General features: G+C 57.7%; 1 protein-coding gene across 3 annotated transcripts; it reads right to left on the bottom strand.

Annotated features, from left to right (window-relative positions):
* Positions 1 to 1154: 1154 nt before the first annotated feature.
* On the bottom strand, positions 1155 to 9226 carry HMGA1 (high mobility group AT-hook 1). 3 transcript variants are annotated; one of them, XM_059938903.1, is made up of 6 exons: positions 9117 to 9226; positions 8761 to 8874; positions 5415 to 5560; positions 3463 to 3546; positions 2742 to 2792; positions 1155 to 1409 (listed from the first exon to the last, which is right to left on the bottom strand). In XM_059938903.1, the coding sequence occupies exons 3-6, from the start codon at positions 5514 to 5516 to the stop codon at positions 1356 to 1358; spliced, it is 291 nt and encodes a 96-aa protein (XP_059794886.1). In that variant the 5' UTR covers positions 5517 to 5560; positions 8761 to 8874; positions 9117 to 9226; the 3' UTR covers positions 1155 to 1355. The 3 variants fall into 3 exon arrangements, with proteins under 3 accessions (XP_059794886.1, XP_059794884.1, XP_059794885.1); XM_059938901.1 differs by having other exon boundaries at positions 5382 to 5560; XM_059938902.1 differs by having other exon boundaries at positions 5382 to 5560; positions 9097 to 9226.
* Between the last annotated feature and the right edge of the window lie 5387 nt (positions 9227 to 14613).

The raw sequence follows: 14613 nt of genomic DNA on the forward strand, positions 1-14613 counted from the left end.
CTTCCCTATTCCAGGCACCCATCACAGAAAGACTCAGTCCAGAAAAGGATATTTTTTTATTCAAGTAACTGCAAATAGGAAACCAGAGGGGGGGCCCCAGGCTGGGACAAATAATGGCTACCTCCTCCCTGACAGAACAGGGGGAGAAGGTGGCCCCTACACCCGACGGTCAACACAGGCCCCCCTCCTTACTCTGCTGCAGCATCCTAGGGGCAGGGCCCCACCTTCCCTGGGACTGGGGTAGTCGGTAACCCAGCCTGCTTTGCCCCAGGCCCCTTCCCCTAAGAGCATCTTGGAGGAGGGGAATGTGGGCAGAACAGGAGGCAATGAGGATGAACATTTGGCGCTGGTAGCAGCAGCAATGACGGATGTCTAAGAATGAAACATTGAACAAAAAACAACACAACTGTCCAGAGGTAGTTTGTGAACAGAGGAAAGATGGAACCAGAACCTTGGGGGGTGGGGAGGAGCAGAAGGATGGGAGTGGGCAAGGCTAGCTCCTTGTTATTAGTGCCCCGAGTAAGGGAAGGAAGGGGAAACCGAGGTCTAGAGTGGAAGCAGACGGGGACAGGGAGTGGCTCTAGCCCGCCTTAAGTGGCTGCCACCGGGAGCCCAGGCCTCCTGGGCCTCACCTGGATAAAGGTGACTCTGCATTTTCATCACTTCACTGGATTCCAGGGTGAGGGCAAGGTAGGTTGGAGCCTGCTTAGAGGGGGGAGGGGGCTTAAACCCCTCCTGCCTGCCTTCCTGTGCCCCCAAGGGGGCGGCCCAACCTACTGCAGGGACTAGGCAAGGTGGGAAGGAAGCAAAGGGGGTGTGAGCCACCCCTGGTGAGACACAGCTTGGTCGGGGGCATCTGGGGCCAATCACCGCTCTCCAGTGGCCACACCTGCTGCCGCTAGTACAGTGGGAGTGGGGCATGTCAGAATGAGATGGGGCTTGGGCCCCTTTTTAAGGCCAGGGGAGCCCTCCCAGGCCCCTTAATGGGAAGCCAGAGGGAAGAGTCGGGGATTAGAAGGGACCCCGAAACCAAGAGCCCAGCCAGCAAGGTCCCCACACTGAGGGAGTGGGGATGCAGCAGCGCGGGAGCAGCTAAGTGGGAAGTCAGGCGCCGTGGGTCAGGGGTCGCTGGGACCTGAAATCAAAGGAAACTGCTCCCGACTCGGGGCCCCGGGGGCCCTGCGGCGACGGCTGGTGTGCTGTGTAGTGTGGTGGTGAGGGCGCAGGTGGGTGGCGGTGACACGAGAGCCTGGGGGAAGGGGTGGGGGCAGTGGGAGCGGAGCGGAGCTGTCCAGTCCCAGAAGGAAACTGCTCCTCGGTGAGGGGGCGGCGCGGCACGGCACGGCACGGCACGGTCACTGCTCCTCCTCTGAGGACTCCTGCGAGATGCCCTCCTCTTCCTCCTTCTCCTGCAGGGTGGGCAGGGCCATCAGCAGGAATGCCAGGCCTGCCCCCCTCCTCCTCCACCCACCAGGGGCCAAGCTCGCCCCCAACCCCTCCCCGCACTCCCTGGCTCTCCAGAAGGGGGATGAGTCAGGGCTGAGTGTGTGGGTGACTCAGCAACCTCCACGGCCCAGTTTCATTCATAAAAAAGGAAGAATTTAAAGGGAGGGAAAAAAAACCACACACATGCTGCTCTCACACAGAGCCAGGCCCCTTGGCCCCCAGGCCCACGGCGGGGGTACCTGGCAGAGCTCGGGGCACCACTGAGCTCGAGGAAGCGAGGAAGTGACTGGTTCTCGGGCAGGGGAGGAGAGAAGGCAGCCAGGGAGAGGAAATGAGGAGGGAAGGGGTGGCTGGAGGCTGCATGAGCCCCCCTGGTGGGTGCAGGGGAAACGAGTGGCCTTGGCCTGCAGGGGCAGCTGCTGGGCTGCGAGCGGTGGCCACGGGCTGACCCCAGGCCAGGGCGGGGAGGAAGGGGAAGTGTGTGCCGCCGAGGCTCACTCACTGGGCGGGAATGTCGGGACACCACACGGGGCCCCCGTGCCAGGCACAAACTCCAAAACAACTTGTTTCCTGTTACTCACTCCTGGGGCCCAGCCAGCACCCCGAGCCCCCCTCACCCCGTGGTGGCTCAGCTCACGCTCGAGGAATGACCGCCTCAGGGAAGACAGGTTGGGGACAGTAAAGGGCCGGGAGGGCCCTCACTGCGGTGGACCCCCTGGAGGCATCTCCCGGCTCAACCTGCCTACTTTCATTACCAGCTACTGGGGCCTAGAGATGGACGGCGCCTCCCTGAGGAGGTAGCTCCCTGCGGCATCGCACCTCAGCCCCCACCCAACGTGACCCCCTCGCCCGCCCGCCCGCCCGCCCAGGCCTGAGCTCCTTTGCTGCTACTTAAACCTCCCTTTGTCCTCATTTCCATAATGGCGGCGGGGGAGAAACACTAATAGTTGACCTCCAAGTTCACCCTAGAAGTTCTGAGTCTGTTCTAGAAGCAGAGGAAGGAGAGACAGGGACCACCCCCAGTAGGTCAGCGCAGGGAGTCTGGTCTGGTTGGTACCTGGGACCCCTCAATTCTCATGGACACAGCCCTTTAAAAGCCCTGGGCTGGGTGCCAGGAACCCTGAGCCCTGGACAAATCCCTTCCCCTCTCCGGGCCTGGGTAAAACATGAAGTATCACCATTCCTGGCCCGGCAGGTCAGGGAGAGCCATGTTCCTATGCAGGCACAGGATGGGGCATCTCCCACTCTTAACAGCCTCCCCAGAAGAGCCAAGCTGCCGCCATCTGTTCACCTACCAGTTTTTTGGGTCTGCCCCTTGGTTTCCTCCCTGGAGTTGTGGTGGTTTTCTAGATGGTCAGAGAAAAGATCCACTAAGTCAAAGATGTTCCTGATGGTGCTCACCCAATGACCAGTGCCCTGGATGGTGAGGGAGAGCAGGGAGGGGCAGAACTACCTTCCTCTGCTCGGGGCAGCCCAGGACTCTCAGCCCAGCAGGCCCACCCGAGTCCAGCTGGTGATGACTGGCCAGCCACACTGCGCCCCCCCCCCCACCCCAACATACACACACGCCCCCCACTCCCTCCTCCACCCATGACTCAGAGGATATGAGTCGTGTCTTAGAAAAAATAAAATAAAAAACAAAACAACTTCTCTGAAAGGCTGATGCCACTGTAGATCTGGCCTTCCCTGCTTCTCCCCACTCCCTCAGGAGCCAGGGGGCCTCCGGGAGAAAAGGTGACATTCTCAGCCCAGGACCTGCCCCTTCGCTCCTCCCAACTCGCCTCTCTCCAGACCAGGAAAGCTGCGGGACATCTGACTTGATTTCCCCATTGTCCTGGGCAGGACCAAGGCCCCAGAAGTGGGACCTCAGTCATTGCCCCACTCTCTTCAATTAGCAAAGACACATCATCCCCCATATGCCAGAAAAAAGAGGATGCCAAGAATGAGGACAAGCCAGCCCTTTCCCAGACCTCCTATAGCTGCTGTCGTGGGGAGAGGGCCCTCCTCAAGCCTCACCCGGGTCTTGGCAGCGCCCTTGTTTTTGCTCCCCTTCGGTCGGCCCCGAGGTCTCTTAGGTGTTGGCACTTCGCTGGGCTCCTTCTGCAAAGACAGATGGGGCAGTCAGGGACACAGAAGCCACCTGCCCCACCCTTTTCAGGACAGAGCCCTCTGTCCCAGCCCAGGAGAATTAAGTCTGCAAGCCATCCCCCAACTCTGGAATCCACAGGAATCATGGCAGGCAGCCCTTGGGATTCAGGTTCTCCGTCTGAATATCTTTTACAAAGTCTCTCCCCTTGCTTCCCTATGACAGCAAAATGACAAGAGACCAGAAGGCCTCTGGGAAGGGTGTCATGGGGGCAGAAAGACACTCTTAGGCAGCTCTGTCCACATGCCAGCTTGGCCACTGACTAGCTCTAAGATCTTGGGCAAGACACTTAATGCTTGAGCCTCAGTTTCCCTCATCTGTAAATGGTGACAAGACTTACCTTGCAGGGTGTCATGAAAACTAAATGAAAAATGTACAAGTGTCCAGCACTGGGCTGTGATCATTGCCCACCCCCTCAGATGATGCAGAAGAGGGGAAAGGATCCCCCTTCCCCCTAAAGGGAACCTACAGCCTCTACCTGCAAACCAGACTCCCTTCAGGCTGCCTCCTAGGGAGAAGGAGTTATGTCCAGATCTTGGAACCCCAGAGATCCCTGCCCATTGGTGTCGCTGAAATTTTAATAAGCCCGAGACAGAATAAAAAACTGCTACATAATGCATAGAAGCTGGGCAGCAAAGGCACGTCAGCTATGGTTTCCCAAGGCGGCTGCCTGGGGGCTCTTCACGGTCCAGTAACCCAACACCCCTTCTCTGACACCCCCACTGACCACAAGCTAACAGGCGGCAGGGGTGGGCCTAGGGAACGAGACTAAGAGGATGAGCTCCCCACACACAAACTGTGGGCTCTGAAAGAGGCAGCTGAATTCCACCACCCGTCAGACTCCTCACGGCTCCTGAGAGTCAGTACAGGCCTCTCCACCTACAGATGGGGGGAGGCGACCGGGGCCCGGTGGACACAAGCTGCCTGAAGTGTAAAGAGCAAGGATCAACCTCATCTGCTTTCCTCTCCTCTCCCCCACGAAAGGGAAGTAATGGGGCTTCACCAACAGCTGCCCCTTACGTAAGGATAGCTGCCCCTCTGTGAGAGAAACCAAGATCTCCCCCATGTAGCAGGTGGTCCCCACAGCCTGACTGGCCAAGCTCCCTGGGGTGCCCACAGTGCCAGGTTGGCCTTTTAACCCCACGGGACCTTTGTGAGGGGCAGAACCAGGGCTCTCAGTCACTCTGCCACCAACTCCCCAACATTTTAAGCTTCTTGGGCTTCCGTTTCCTTTTACAGAGCTGGGGCAAAGCCCAATCCAGGGCCACTCAAGGAGGTCCGTGAACAGGTGCTGGCCCAGAAACTGTTACTGTCCTGGGATGAGGAACTACAGAAATGTACAGTAAGTATTTAGAAACCTTCATAGTAAATTTCATAGTAAATTAACAAAGTACTATCGTGTGCAGTTGAGTATAATAACAAAAAACGCTGGGCTTACGTATGTAAATGTTCACGTTTCTATAATTCATCTTTACTGTTTCATAAATGCACTGGTCCACGATGGACTGGAAATAAAGGGTGGGTGGTTTACCACAGTGTATAAGCACTGACTGGCCTGCGTGACTACAGGGTCAGGGTCACTTCTGGCTTGGACTTTCGGGCTCGGGCTCAGTGCTCCCTCAGGCTGCACTTCTCTCCCAGGCTCTCAGGCACCAGGGATGCATGTGTGGGGAGAACACACGTGTACAGGAATGACACTGCGCCCTGCCAGTCCTGTTTTCACCTGCCAAGACGCCTGGCACCTCCCTAGCCCAAAGAGGTAAACCGAGGCAAAGGTTTGGACACCCACCTGACTCCCTACCAGCGCCGTCCCGGGACTCACCGGAGGCTGCTTGCGCGGCCTGCCCCGCCCTCGCTTCTCAGTGCCGTCCTTTTCCTGCTTGGAGGCCAAGGGCTGGCTGGACTTCGAGCTCGACTCGCTCATCTTCCCTTGTCGGCAGAGCAGGTGGAGGAGCGACGGCTGGGATGCTGGGAGGCGGGAAAAGTTGTTTTAAACAAAACCTCTTGCTTTAGCCGCCTCCTACCCCCTCACCACTCCCACCCTCAAAATGCCCGGCAGGAAACTGCCTGCTCCCAGGGGTCCCCGCGATTCCCACCTGGGCCGATGGGGGCATCTGCCCAGCCCAGCTTGCAGCCACAGGGCGGGGCTGGGCCGTTGGCCCTAATCAGCTCCTTATCTCCTCTTCAGAACGGCTCTTTGTCGTCCTGCCAGCCCCACAGGGCCCGGGCCCAAGAGCCCAGCCAGCCCAGTCCTGGTTGTGGGTAAGGCCGCCCTGGCAACAGTGTGGGTGAGATGGGGGTCCTCACACTGCCAGGGCCCCCTCCCTCCACCAAGCTGTCCCTTCTCTTCAAGAGAAAACCGAGCCTGGGTAGCTCGCAGGGAACAAGGGAAGAAAGGTAAGCAGAGAATGAGCCCTGGGCATCTGGCAGCCATAGACATCAATCCCCGGCCCACCTCGTCCACGGTACTGCCCATCTGCCAGAGCCCCACCAGTTCTTTCCGCTGCTCTCTCCCCGAGTAAAAGCCTTGGGGGTTCAAAGACGGGGACGATTTGGAAAGAAGGGTGAAGGGGGTTAAAACCGCAGTGGGTGAGGTGGGAGGAGGAAAAGAAACCCAAAGCTGAAAGGTGAATCTCCTCTTCCCCCTTGCCCGCCCCCACCCACCTGGAGTGAGATGAGATCTTTCTCTTTGATGCCTCCTTACACGAGGGGCAGGGACTTGTCCAACTGAGAGGGGCCCTCGTAACACATGCTAGCTGACTCCCTGAAGCCCTAGCAGGGCTGATCCTAAAAGCTCCTTGGTCCTTTTCTAGCATCTCCCCTCTCCTTAGAGGCCTGTTTGTGCTTCATCAGCCCTATTAATATAGAATTTACCTGAAACCCCCCTCTGCAAGGAGTATTTGGGAGTCTCTTCCAGAGGCTGAGAAAGGACAGCAAGGGCCCTCGCACCCCCATCCCTGTCCTCCCCGTTATTATCCCCAAGTTACAGATAGAGACGTGTCCTGGGAGGCCTATGGTTCCACACCTCCCTGATAACCAATCCCTGGCTGCCCTTGGCAAAGGGTGGGCCCAAGTGGCTCCACTTCTGAAAGCCCCTCAATCTATAAAATGTGGATAATGATAAGGCACCTGCCTCACCTACCTCTCCAGACTGCGGCAAGGATCAAACCAGGTAAAAGTTAAAAACGCTTAAACAACAGAAAGCTTCATTCCAGATCAAAATGAGAACTAGAACGTTTGAAAATGACTTTCTTTCCCCTTTTCAGATTCAGACAATTTCCAATTTTAACCCAACGAGAGGAAAGACTGTTTTTGCAAACTTGTGATTGTTAGAGGGCCTGAGGCCCCCGATCCTCAAGTACTGAAATTCTCCAGACGGCGGGACTTTGGTAATTATTCCATTTTATAATATTTCAGACTTGAAGACCCTTTTAAACAAGGTGGTTGGTGATTTATCCTGCTCCATCATTAGTGGCTTGGCCTGCTCTGTAATTGCAGGCAGTGATTAGAATCTTATATTACACCACAGGTCCCCCTTCAAAACTAAACATCACAATTAATCAGCTAAATGAGTGCTGACCTCACATGAGGTTTGCTGGAGGCCCCCTCGGAGAGGTGGTTCCAGTTGGGCAAAGCCAGCCCCTAATCCCATAAAGCCTGGGCCAGCCTGCCTGGGGATCCTGGTGGGTGTCCCTGGTGTTTCCCCCCACCTCTTGCTGCTGGGGACCCTTTAATCCGCTCACCCCCACCCCAGATCCAGGACTCCAGAGAAGGCAAGGCCTGAGGCCCTCTCTGGTGAGACCAACAAATGCTTGTCTCTTCCACCTGTTTCTGAACATCAGAGAGACCAGGCTTGGCAAAGCCACGTTTAGGGTCCAACTTCAATCCTTCAGTTGGTAATAAGCCCTTTCAGGCCTCAAGCCTGTCTCCTCCACACACTGCACGCAGTGTGGGCTCCACAAATGCTGAGGCAATCTGCAGGAATGACTCTAGGAAATCATCCTGGAACCACCTTGTTTTCCCCAAAATAGTAGCCCAGAGAGGGCTGATGAGTTGCCCAAGGTCACAGAGCAAGTTGGCGAGCAGGATGGAGTGGGTTGCTGGCGACCCTTCTAGCCCGCCACTTTCCTTACCCGTCTGGGGGCTGGTAAAGTCCCTGTCATCCCTGTTGCAGACCCGGGGCCCAGGGTGACTCTGCAAGTGTCTGCGCCCGGCGGTTGCAGGTCGGCCGGCGGGACTGGGGGCTAGAGCGCGGGGGGGAGGGGCGCAGGCCGCTTTCGCAGGCGCGGGAAACCGGTGCACCCCGACCGCATGCACCGCCACGAGGGTGCACCCGGCCCCACTTCCTGCCAGAGGGGGCACCCAAGCCCGCCTTGGGGCAGGAAACCTGGCGCGCGCGGGGGAGAGGAAGAAAGCCACCTCCCTCCGCGCCCTCCCCGCAAAATAAAGCCCCAGAAAAAAAAATTGAAACGGGGAGTCAAAGGGACTAGTTCCAACAGAGCCCAGCAAAGCAGAGAAACCAGTTTGTGGGGGCGGAAGGCAGGCCGGGCCCTGGGGGCTGAAGAGGCGCGGGCCGGGCCAGAGGTGGGGTCGGGGTGAAGCCCCAAACCCAGGCCGGCGATTCGGCCTCATCTGCGGAGGGGCGCCAGGAGAAAGGCCGAGCTGGAGTAAGGCCGAATTGCGGGGTCCCTGCCCATCCCCCTCACTTCTAGAACTTCCCCAGGCTGCGGGGGCCACCCGGCCCCCCACTCTCCCCTGTCGCCGCAGCCCGTTCCTCTCCCCGCCCCCCACAACCCAGGCCCGGGCTCGGGCTCGGGCGGGAGCGGCGGCCGCGCGAGGTGCACCGGGCTCCGCCGGGTGCACAACTCGCGCTCGCCGCAGCCGCGCGCCCCCTCCCCCACCGCGCGCTTTTCCCGGGTCCCCGCCCCCCGCAGGGCGCCCGCGGCGCGGGGGAAGGGGTGCCGGTGCCCTCCCCGCGCCGCCGGGCCCCGCCGCCCGCCCCCGCGCCGCGCGGCCCTCCCCCGCCGGCGGCTCGCGCAGCCCCGGCCTGGGAATAAAGCCGGAGGCGCGCGCTGCAGCCCCGGGCGGCTTGCAGGAGGGGCGGCGTGCAGCGGGGGCGCGGGCGCCCCCCTCCGCCGCCGCCGCCGCGGGCCCCGGGGACGACTCACCGCGAGCTCGGCCGCCGGCCTGCGGTGCGCGCTCCGGGCTGCCGGGAGCGACGGTGCTGGGCGCTGAGGACCGGCCTGGCTCCGCCGCCGCCGCCGCTGGTAGCAAATGCGGATCTGAAACCGGGAGAGAGAGCAGAGGCGCTCAGAGACCGCCGCCGCCGCGTGCTCGCCGCCCAGGCCCCCGCGGGGTATTTATATGTCACATCCAGGCGGGGGGACAAAAATATTCCCCCTCCCCCGAAGGATGGCGAGGGGCAGGAAGCTAGGCACGGCCCGTGCGCGGCCTCAATAAATAAATAATTTAATTAAATGATAGATATAAAAAAAAAGAGCCACCGGAGGGGCCGCGAACTCACGCCTTCTTGGAGCCGCGCCAGGGCCAGAAATAGCCCGGGCTCGGAGTCCCAATTAGAGGAGCGCAGCCCCGGCTCAGGGGAGCTTAAAAAGAGCGACCCAGGGGCAGGGGGGACGGGCCCGCCCGCGCCAGCCGTGTCACTGAGGGGGGCGGGGCCATGCAAATGAGCCCGGGGATTTAAAAGGGCGGCCGCCCGCCAGCCGCCGCCGCCGACGCCGCCGCCGCCGCGCGGGTGGGTGCTGAGTTCGGGGAGGGGCGAGCGGTGCCGGGCTTCTGGGGGCGGCCGCGCGCGGGAGGCCTGGGCTGGGAACCCGAGGCCACGGCCCACTTCCCACAGTCCCGGCCGGGAGACGGGGGGAGGTGTTTAGAGGGGTCACCAAGCAGTCCTTCGGGGGGGAGAGGGCGTCCTTACTGCGTGGAAAGGGGGTCCCCAGGAGAGTCACCTCTTGGGGCCTTCCGGGTGTGTGGGCCTGGCGCCCGCGGGGCGCGTGGATGTGGGCGGGTGTTTGTGCTTGCGGGGGTCCGTGCGGGCTGCAGGGGTGGAGAGAAACACGCCGGTTGGAGAATTTCGCGGCCTACCCGCCGCTCCCTTCGCCCAGGTACGCGGCTCCTAGATTTTCCCTGGGCGGACAGGTGTCAGCATGTGCATTTCGGTGCCAACCCGCGTGTGGCTGACTGGTGAAATGCAGGTCTTGTGAAATTCAAACGTGAAACTTGTGAAATCCAGGGTTTAAATTTATTAATGGGCCCGAGTGAACCATAATCAAGGTGCAGTCTTCAAACGAGGCAAACGATTGGCTCCTTTGCAGGTAAACCTGAGGAAGGGTTCATTCCTTTAGGTGACCCGGATGGTGTTTTGGAGACCAGCGATCCCTCCTGGTACCCTGGCCCCTTCCGCTGTGGCTTTTTTAAAAAATAAGAAAGCGTTAGCCGGTGGTCGCCTGGAAGCACTTTGAGGGCAGGAACTGGGTCTACGCACGCCGTACCCGCCACGCCCGGCGCAACAAAGACTTGTACAAACGAGAAGGAAGCCAAAGTGGGAAGATGGCGGGGAGGGCGGTGGGAGAAGAAAGGGCGCTGTCAGGCGCGCCCTGCAGGCCGGGCCTGCACCTCCCCGCCCCTGGTCCCTGAGGCGGCCTTCCACACCTCCCGTGGTTCAGGGAATTGCAATGCGGCCCAGTGACACACGGCTGTGACTCATGTTTTTCCTTGCTCCCCTTCTTCCTCCCTGGCCGTTGGAGGCCCCGGCCCAGCCCCCTCCTCAGGGGGCGAGCCGGCGGTGGAGGGGGACGCCAGGAAAACCCTGAGCCCAGCGTGGAGGCGGGGTGGGGAACCAGAGGGGCCGGGCCTCCTAGTTTCAGGAATGTTTCAGGAATGTTTCCGGTGGGGGTGGGGAGCGGGGCCGGGCGGGCGCTCGGGCCGGGGGCAGCACGTGCTCGGCCGGGTGGGGGCGGGGACGCCAGGGCGGGAAGGCGCTGGGGGCCAATCCTGTGGGTTCAAAGAGGAGGGCGCGGACCTAGGGCCGGCCGGGGCTAGGAGTGGGCCGGAAGGGCGCCCTCCGCGCGCCCGTTCCCCGCCGCGCGCCCAGGTGGAACGTAGTTTCTGAGAAGTGCCCAGGCTGCCCCGGAAGGGGAGAGGAAGTCACCGAAGGGCGGCCTGAAGGGAGAGGAGGGTAGAGGGGGAACGCGAGGGCGAGACTGGGGGAGGGGCGGCCTGCCCCTTTGTCTGGAGCGGGGGGTGGGGCGGGGTGCAAGGCGCGCTGCTCCCTCCATCTTTGTGCCCTGCCTGCAGAGCGCGCGCGTAGTAGGCCGCAAGTAGGTTTGGCTGGAGGGCCTTGAGTTGCTAGCTCGAGAACCTCTGCAGTGTTGAGTGTAAGAGCGACCCTTAGGCCCTTACCCTACCCGCCTGGGTCACAGGCCCCTGCCAGCAACCCGGGCGCCCACGCCAGGGCCAGGGAGAGCCCACCCAGAGCCGCGCGCCCCTACCCACAGCCTTCCCCAAGGCTGCCCAGGCTTCCAGGCCCGGGCTCCGGGGCTGGCGGCCTTTCTAGGCCCCTCCCCTTGGCGCAGCTAAGCTCGGGGCAGCTCTCCCTCGCCTTGTGAGGCCAGTGGTGGCCCCTGAGAGGGAGGGGAGGTGGGGAAGGGAGAGGGCCTTCCGTCGCGAATGGGCTGTGGGAAAACTTGGCCAACTTTTTGGCCCACTTCTAACGAAACGACTTGATCTTATTTTTCCTACTCTTATTTTCCCCTCGTCCTGATTTCTTCACCGACTTGTTTGTTACCTTGTATTATGTCTGTGTATTTTTGTAAGCCACCTCAAACCCTCTGGAAGGAGGCAAGCATAAATTTGTAGGCAAACATATCAATAGTAGCTTGTTCCTCACCCACACCCTTGAAATCCAAATAACTCTACCCACTGACCCCCACCTCCATTCTTTCTGGATTGCAAATGCCCCAAATTGACTTCTTTTTTTTCCTCTTCAATAAGTATTTATTAAGCAGAAGGGTGAATGACAGGGATAAAGATGAATAAGACATAGTCCTTGCCCCAGCGAATTTCATGTGTAGAGGAATCAACCAGGAACACACCAGAGAAAGCTGAGTAACAATTGCAGAGATGCCATGAGGAGAAAACATTCAATCATTCATTCATTATTTATTGTAGGCCTACTGTGTACCAAAAACTAGTTCAAACTCTTAGGGTAAAACAATGAACAAACTATGAAATGAAATAGAGTTTCATTGAAAGAATGAAACAATGAAAAAGAGTTCCCTGCACTCTTGAAACTTGAATTAGGGGGTTAGGTGCTTTAAGAGAGACTTGGGTGCTACAGGAGGAGAGAGGATGGGAGCTGGCGGGGAGGGGCTGGTGTCAGGGAAGTCTGGAGGAGATGGACTTGGGCAGGCTTTAATGGGATTTGGGTAGGTAGGGGCTGGGTGGGTGGCCTCTGGGGAACAGTCTGGTAGAGGGAGCAGTTCTAGGCCTGGGGCATCAACCCCTTTAGTCAAGGCCTGAGGAAGGAGTCCGGGGAATCAACCATATCAGAACCAGTCTTCCCCGCAGGAAGCATTTTCTTAAAGTCAGAGTTGGATTATACAGTTTTCACAAGGACAACCCAGTGAACTTCAGCGAACCCATCAGGAATGTCCAGGGAATGGGGAATTCGGGTCAACTTTATTTTTCAGGACAGCTGAAGGTTAAGCTCATTTTCACTTGGGCTGTTGAAATTCTTCCCAGTGAATGTTAGTTCTTTCCCTGCCTTACTAAGTGGAGTAGCAGGGCCTAGCGATCTCTCAGTTGTGGCTTGGAAATGTGGAGGTTTTGGTAGGTAGGGGTGTCCCTTAGCATTCTGTGGGGATTTGTGTCTCGATTCATCTCTGCAGTCAATATATTTGCTTAATCAGTTTACCTCTTGCTTTTGAGTCAACTGTAGCTCTTAGGAGAGTAGAGGAAAAGACCAGTGTGATCATTCCATTTAGTGACTGAGTTAGTCAAGGTTTTCCAGAAGGCGTGGGGATGAGATGTGATGATGTTCTGTGTGTCCAGCCCAACATGGAAGGTAGATGGGAAGAGGTGGGCAGAGGAGGAACAGGAATTATTTTACCTATTGTCCAAACCAGGAAACCTTTTAAAGTAAACCTGTTACTGATGAAAACTATACATACAGAAAATGCACAAATCCTTTGTTCAGTTCACTGCATTTTCATAAAGTGAGCACCCTTGTGTCCCCAGCACGCAGGTCAAGAGACAGAACATCTCCAGCCTCCCCTTATGTCACCACTGTCCCAACTTCTAATAGCATCCTCTGGTTTCACCTTTCAGGTGCATTGTATGGATGGAATCACAGGTTAGGTACTCTTCTGGGTTAGTTTCCTTTATTCAGTGTTTTGTCTGCAATTCATTCATGTCATTGCATGTGGCTGCAGGATGTTCATTCTCATTGCTGCATAGTTAAGTGGTGTGAATGTACCACAGTTTAGATATCCATTCTGTTGAAGGACATTTAGATAGTTTCTGGTTTGGGGCTATTACAAATAGTGCTATTGTGAATGTTCTAGTGTCTGTTGGTAAGTAGATGTACAAATTTCTGTTGGGTACATGCCTAGGAGAGGAAATCCTGGATCATAGGATATGTATTCCCAGCTATTAGAGACAAGCAGAGCACTTAAGAGCAAAAGGAGTTACTATTAAAAAAAAAATAAAAATAAAAATAAAAATAAAAAAAAAAAAAAAAGGAGTTACTATTAATAGTTGTGACTAGACTAGGAACGTGAACCTGACCTGGCCCATTGCAACTGGGGTTGACCTGGACCATATCAACAGGATTGGCCTGGGTAAGCCTGATATGGGGTCACCCTAGTGCACAGTGACCACTCTCCTGGAGAGTCACCCAGCTACTAGTACATCTGGTCATCTGGCAGGATCCATCCTCCGGGCCCTGCTGACCACAGGCTCTGCTGCCAGGAAGCCTGGCAGGGCCAGAGAGGGAGGAGGGCCTTTTCTGCTTCCAACTTTCGAGGGAAAAACTCTCCAATGAATAGGACGGCCCAGGAGACGGGCACCACTCTGCCCCCCTGCCCTGAGCCAGCAGCCCACCCTGCATGGCCCCAGGATACCATGAACTTCATCAGCTGCCTACTTCAGGGCTGGAACCCAGGGAAGCCCAGCTCCTCACCAATCTCGGGGAAAAAACCTGAGGAAAAGGGGAAGTTGAGGAGCACATACTAAATGCTTATGTTCTCTCAGATCCTTCAACCCCCTACCAGGTCAGTAATGCTATTGCCCCCATTCTACAGGTGTTAAAACTGAGACTCAGGTTAAATAGCTTGGGATTCTGCCACTTTTTCCTCCACTGCTTTTTCTCCCAGACTGGGTAGGCTTGCTTCCTTCTCCCAGCCTGGCAAGATAGGGGATGTGGCCTTGAACAAGGTAGCTACATTCCCTGTCCTCAGGGGGCTTACTTTGAGTGACCTGGGGAGACAGACCAGTACATGGCTTCATCAGTGTGGTACCCTCTGTGATGGGTGCCTGGGGAGCACAGGGCAGGGGCCCAGGGTGTGGTGGAGCATCCCAGGAGGCCTTGGAACCAGGTGAGGGAGAGAGCAGGGCATCTGACATACAGTGGGCTTGGGGCTGTGACAGATATGGTGGTCTGGCATTCGGCATCTTCCCCACTCCTTTGAAGCTATGGTTTGGGTTGTGAATTAGGTTCCCCTTTGAAAGAGTGAAATTTGGAGGGAGGAAGCAAGGGGGGGGCTGTGGAGATGTGGGGTTTTCTGCAGAACATCTGTCATCCAGTCACCAGCTTTGTGAGGGTCTATAAGCAGGAATGGTGGCAGAGGGGCCTCCTGCCGCTGGATCACAGCTCAGCCATGCAGGTGGGGCTTCCTGATTTCCTGCCCCCTGGATCAGGATAGAGGTAGGCAGTTCAGTTTGTGTTGTTCCATGAGGCTCAGCCCAGGGTTGGCTCCTCCAGTTCTTCCAATGGTTTTGTAAGC

The sequence above is a fragment of the Balaenoptera ricei genome, chromosome 11, assembly GCF_028023285.1.
Source record: "Balaenoptera ricei isolate mBalRic1 chromosome 11, mBalRic1.hap2, whole genome shotgun sequence".
In the NCBI taxonomy this organism is placed as follows: domain Eukaryota; kingdom Metazoa; phylum Chordata; class Mammalia; order Artiodactyla; family Balaenopteridae; genus Balaenoptera; species Balaenoptera ricei.

What these genes read in the sequence shown, in the direction of transcription:
- HMGA1 (XM_059938901.1), bottom strand. Translation starts at nt 5,516, where the DNA reads ATGAGCGAGTCGAGCTCGAAGTCCAGCCAGCCCTTGGCCTCCAAGCAG. An exon ending in CGGCGCTGGTAGGGAGTCAG is followed by an intron (nt 3,547 to 5,381) that starts GTGGGTGTCCAA and finishes CTGTCTTTGCAG; the next exon opens with AAGGAGCCCAGCGAAGTGCC. An exon ending in AGGGCGCTGCCAAGACCCGG is followed by an intron (nt 2,793 to 3,462) that starts GTGAGGCTTGAG and finishes CTGACCATCTAG; the next exon opens with AAAACCACCACAACTCCAGG.